At 34.2% G+C, this 5,197-nt stretch overlaps 1 protein-coding gene across 1 annotated transcript; it reads left to right on the plus strand.

The window, feature by feature from the left end:
- The first annotated feature begins 821 nt into the window (after positions 1-821).
- Positions 822-3,166, plus strand: LOC105773804 (U-box domain-containing protein 31). Its single transcript, XM_012595933.2, has one exon. It carries the CDS (start codon positions 1,396-1,398, stop codon positions 2,746-2,748), a length of 1,353 nt encoding a protein of 450 aa, XP_012451387.1. The 5' UTR covers positions 822-1,395; the 3' UTR covers positions 2,749-3,166.
- Positions 3,167-5,197: the final 2,031 nt, after the last annotated feature.

Below are 5,197 nucleotides of genomic sequence, written 5' to 3' on the forward strand. Positions count from 1 at the left end.
TAATAATAAAACTCATAAAAATGGGATGTAGCGGTCACTAAAGAGATCAATGCACGTGTGATGCACAGTCACCAAGGGCTAAAATCCACTGCCTCACAGCCCGTCAATCGCCGGTTACCCTCCCTTTTTCCAATAAAATTTTATATTGGTCTAATTTTGTAAACGGTCCTTGTATTATAAGTTTCTTTTGTTGATTAAATCATTTCCTTTTTATTTTTTGATTTCAAAATGTATATTTTTAAACCTTTTCATTAATTTTATAATATAATTTGATGTGATTTTTTAAAATTTTTCTGGTTCTTTATTCGTTGTGTTTTGTATTTATTTAATTATGTATTTTAATTGATCGAAAATATGTCTATAGTTATATTATTCTTGTCGATTTAATTGAATAAATTATTAAAGAATTATAAAATTAAAAATAGAAAAATTAATTCAACCCGTTTTAACTCGGTTCAATGAGTCTAATCCTTCTTCCAAATCGATATTTTGACCGATTTTGATCTAATCAATCTATTCGATTAGTCTAATCCAATTCTAAAGACAAAAATCTAAAGTATATATACATATTTAAAAGATCAACCATGTCAAATATATAAGATCAAATTAACATAAAAGTAAATAGACTAAAATTATTAAACTATAATAAATGGATTAAATTTGTTAACCATACATAATAGAGGGACCTTTTATAAAAATTAACCATTTAAATAAAATATTTTAAAAATTTAGTAACCTGACTTGCCCCAAAAAGAAGAGCTGTAAGGAAGACTGTGCTATTTTCTTTGAATTTCTTTTTCTTTTATAAAAAAGAAAAAAATCTCTTTCTCCTTTCAACAACTAAAGCATTGTTAAATTCACCCAATTTCCTTTTAGTCCCACCCCCAAAAATTTCATTTCCCACCCTCTCTTCATCAACAAATTTGATGTCTTTGTTTTACCTTTGATTGTTCTTTTACCTCTTTGTCTCTTTTTCCCCTTTTCCTTTTAGCTCATCTGGGCATGGGGTTTTGAATGATTTTATCACTTTTTTTTTTTTAAGAATCTTAAAGAGGAAGTTGAGTTGTAATAGTGAAGAAAGATTGGTTTTTTTTTTTGTTTTTTACCGTCATTCTTTTGATGATGATGATGGGATTAGTGGTGAAGAACAAGGAAGAGGAAGCTGCCCTTTTGACCAGAGAAAGACATTAGATAAAGCAAAGCAACAATGAAAAGCAAAAGAATGGGGAAGACAAAATGTCCCCTTTGATTGCCATTCAATGAAACACAAAAGGTGTGTTATAAAATAACAAAAAAAAAACCCTTCCTTCCCTTCTTCATTATCTTTCTTTTTGTGTGAAAAAAAAGGGTCTTTGTTTGTTTGTAGTGTTGTATTTGCAAAAAGGGTATTTCAAAATGCCAATGTATCAACCATCTAGTAGAAGGGAAGTTGATAGTCAAGTTCTAGATCTAGAAACAGCTGTTAAAGATGGTGTTTTAGGTGGTGGTGGTGGTGGTGGTGGTGGTGGTGGTTGTGGTGTAGTAGCCACTGGTTTTGGTTCAGAGAAATTGGATCTAAAGCTAATGATTGAAGAGCTTGAACCTATGGATGTACCAATGGTGTTCATATGTCCAATTTCTTTAGAACCAATGCATGATCCTGTTACCCTTTGTACTGGTCAAACTTATGAGAGATCCAATATTCTTAAATGGTTCTCTTTAGGTCATTGTACTTGTCCTACCACTATGCAAGAGCTTTGGGATGATTCAATGACACCAAACAAGACACTTCAACAGTTGATTCATAGTTGGTTTTCTCAAAAGTATTTGGCTATGAAGAAAAGGTCAGAGGATGTACAAGGAAGGGTTAAAGAGATTTTGGAGAATTTGAAGAAAATCAAGGGTCAAGCTAGAGTTCAAGCTTTAAAAGAGCTTAGACAAGTGGTTCAAGTTCATGGGACGGCTAAGAAGACTGTTGTTGAAAATGGAGGTATTGGTTTGATTTCATCTTTGTTAGGGCCTTTTACAACTCATGCTGTTGGTTGTGAGGTAATTGGTGTACTTGTTAACTTGAACCTTGACTTGAATTCTATGTCTGATTTGTTGCAACCAGCTAAAATATCTTTAATGGTGGATATTCTAAATGAAGGGTCTGTTGAGACTAAGATAAATTGTACTAGATTGATTGGAATGTTGATAGAAGGGACTGATTTTGCTTCCCAAAATGTTGCAAGTTTGAGTCTTTTAGTCGGATTGTTAAGGCTAGTGAAAGACAAGAAGCATCCAAATGGTGTAGTAGCTGGTTTGAATTTGCTTAAAACCATTTGTTCGCATGAACCTGTTAGGAACTCATTTGTCAATGTTGGGGCAGTTCCTCAATTAGTTGAGTTGATACCTGGTTTGAACAATGAATGTTTGGAATTAGTCCTTCATATATTGGAGCTTTTGTCAAGTACACCTGAAGGAAGATTGGCTTTGAAAGATTGTCCGAGTACTATACCGAATGTGGTGAAACTATTAATGAAAGCTTCGGAAAACTGTACTCAGCTCGCGTTATCGATATTGTGGTCCATTTGTAAGTTTGCACCAGAGGAATGTGCTTCACTTGCTGTGGATGCAGGTCTCGCCGCAAAGCTCCTTTTAGTTATACAAAGTGGTTGCAATCCCGTATTGAAGCAACGATCGGCCGAGTTGTTGAAACTATGTAGTCTCAATTACACAACTACGATCTTCATTTCCAAGTGTAAGCTTACAAGAACAATTCAATGAAGGGCAAAATTTTGCAGCTTGTCGATATACACATGACTTCCATGACAAGTGGAGGGTGACAAGCTTTTCCGGGTTTGAAGAACTTGGAATGGAATCAATCGGGGTTTCCGAGGTACCCTTTGCTCTCTTGTGTATACTAATGAATTTTCACTATATAAATTGTTTTCACATGAGGTAGCAACATAATGAGGGGGGTTTTGAACTTACAGAAAAGTTGTGTTAGTTTACCAAAATTCAAAATCTCTTGTATGTAAGCTCAAGTTTTCTGTTGATAAATTTCCAATAATTTTCCAACAAGGTCTGTGATTCAATCTAGTTTTATGTCAATGGTTGCTTTGTTGTTGTTCCAATCTACATGAAGAGAAAATGCAAGTGTAAAACTCATACAAATGAAAAAGCTTAGAAGGGATTCCTTTTAGCAATTGTGTCACTTGTAATTGTAGAGCTTCTTAGTTAAAAATTAAAATGTGTTGTATTTACATTCAATGCACGGATTTTATGCATTATCAGTCAATCAGTCAATCATATCATATCTCGAAGTCTCCAACATCGAACTATACATAAAAAATGGAAGAAATGAGAGTTAAAACATAGTTTCTTCAACATCAATCAACCTACACGTGATGATCATGTTGTTTTTAGAATGATATTCAATTTCCAAGATGCTTTAAAAATATGTTGTAGGAGATGATGACTACATAGAAACAAAAATGGAATGATTAGTTTCAAGTTTCAAAGACTTGATGAGGTACTTGGGTTCCCCCTTTTTGTTGTCATGAATGCATTGTTTCTCACACTCCTTAAAAGTTAAACTCGATACTTGGTCCCTCATGCACTCAAGGGATTATCTTTTGCCCCACGGTGTCACGTAGCCGATAGTATAATGTTTTGTATAGTTGTGCAAATTGGTCGAGTGGCAAAGTCATTGCAGATTAGTTGTAGCCATGAAGTGTTCTATGTGGTTTGGTGGTCTTAGCTAGGGTGCATGGTGGACTCTATAGATCAACTAAGACAAGGTCTATGAAGGGTCGTCTGCGGACCATTCCATACGAAAGGTTGCTTATGGACCATTCCATGCGAAGGGTCATCCGCGGACTGTTCAATAGCTTATCACGTGTCATGTTCTGGTGTAGGTCTAACAAAACCGATCGATCAAAATGGTTCTCGCGCTTATGTGAAACGACAAAGGGTTGAATCTTAGATAATGATGATTCATTGTCATTCAATAACGAAAAGCATAGGTAGCTTATAGTGGTACGTAAATAACATGGGGGGCACGTAGAAATCCCATGTGAACAAGCAATTAAGGCTAAATTCCAAGGTGATGGATAGTGAGAGCCAAATAGCATGAACGTGTCCCATATGAATTAGCAATAGACCTGTCCATGGGCCGGGCGGTCCGGCCCGGCGGCCCGCCCGAACTATGGGAGGGTTCGGGTAAAAATATAGGCCTGAAATATGGGCTTGGGCAAAAAAATGAGGCCCGTTTAAAAAATGGGCCGGGCTCAACTTTTTTGGCTTGACCTGGCCCGGCCCGAATATAATAAATATATATTTTTTATTTTTATTTTTTAATTTTAAAATACTTTAAAAATATTTTTTTATTTTTTTATTTTTAAAATATTTTTTGTGTTTATTAAAAATCGGGCCGGGCCGGGCACGGGCTTATTTTTTCCGGGCCGGGCCTGGGCAAGATTTTAGGCCCATATTTTGGTCCGGACCGAGCCCGGGCCTAAGAGTCAGGCCGAAATTTTTTTCGGGCTCAGCCCGGCCCGGCTCATGGACAGGTCTAATTAGCAAGGACCATCCTGCAAGTTGCAAAAGTCTATCTTGTCTAAACTAGAAAGGCAAGTGTTGAAAAAAAAAAGGATTAGACTGGTTAATAGAATTGATTGAATCGAGAATCGATAATATGTTTAATTTAGTATATATCATCAAACCATTTTATTTTTAAATCGGCTAAAAGCTCGAAAAAAAATTTGGTTGAAACTTCACAAAATCTATAAAATCAAATGAAAAAAAAAAATTGAACCAACCCCAAATAAGCTCGAAATAAAATTTTAGTGGTGAAAAGAATGTACTACTTTGGTAAAAAAATTGGTTGAATTGAAAATTAGTATCACATCAGTATATTTATATAAATTAGTATCACGAGTCAATTAAATATCAACTTAATTGAAAATGACTAAAACATATATTTTTTTATAATTTATAATTTATAATTTAACAAATATTAATATAAAAGTGTTATATAAAATTTATACAAATAAATTGAAAGCTCAAATCAATAAAATTAATAAAAAAAATTAGTTTATGAGATGGACGACTAAATCTTATCCTACTAGAAAAGCAATGTTGAAAAGGTTGGACGAAAACAACCATAAATAAATAATTTTAACAATGTTAGCTGTTCGACTTGAATTTTAAAATGTAAAAACTTTTAAAGATA

The sequence above is a fragment of the Gossypium raimondii genome, chromosome 6, assembly GCF_025698545.1.
Source record: "Gossypium raimondii isolate GPD5lz chromosome 6, ASM2569854v1, whole genome shotgun sequence".
Lineage (NCBI taxonomy): Eukaryota > Viridiplantae > Streptophyta > Magnoliopsida > Malvales > Malvaceae > Gossypium > Gossypium raimondii.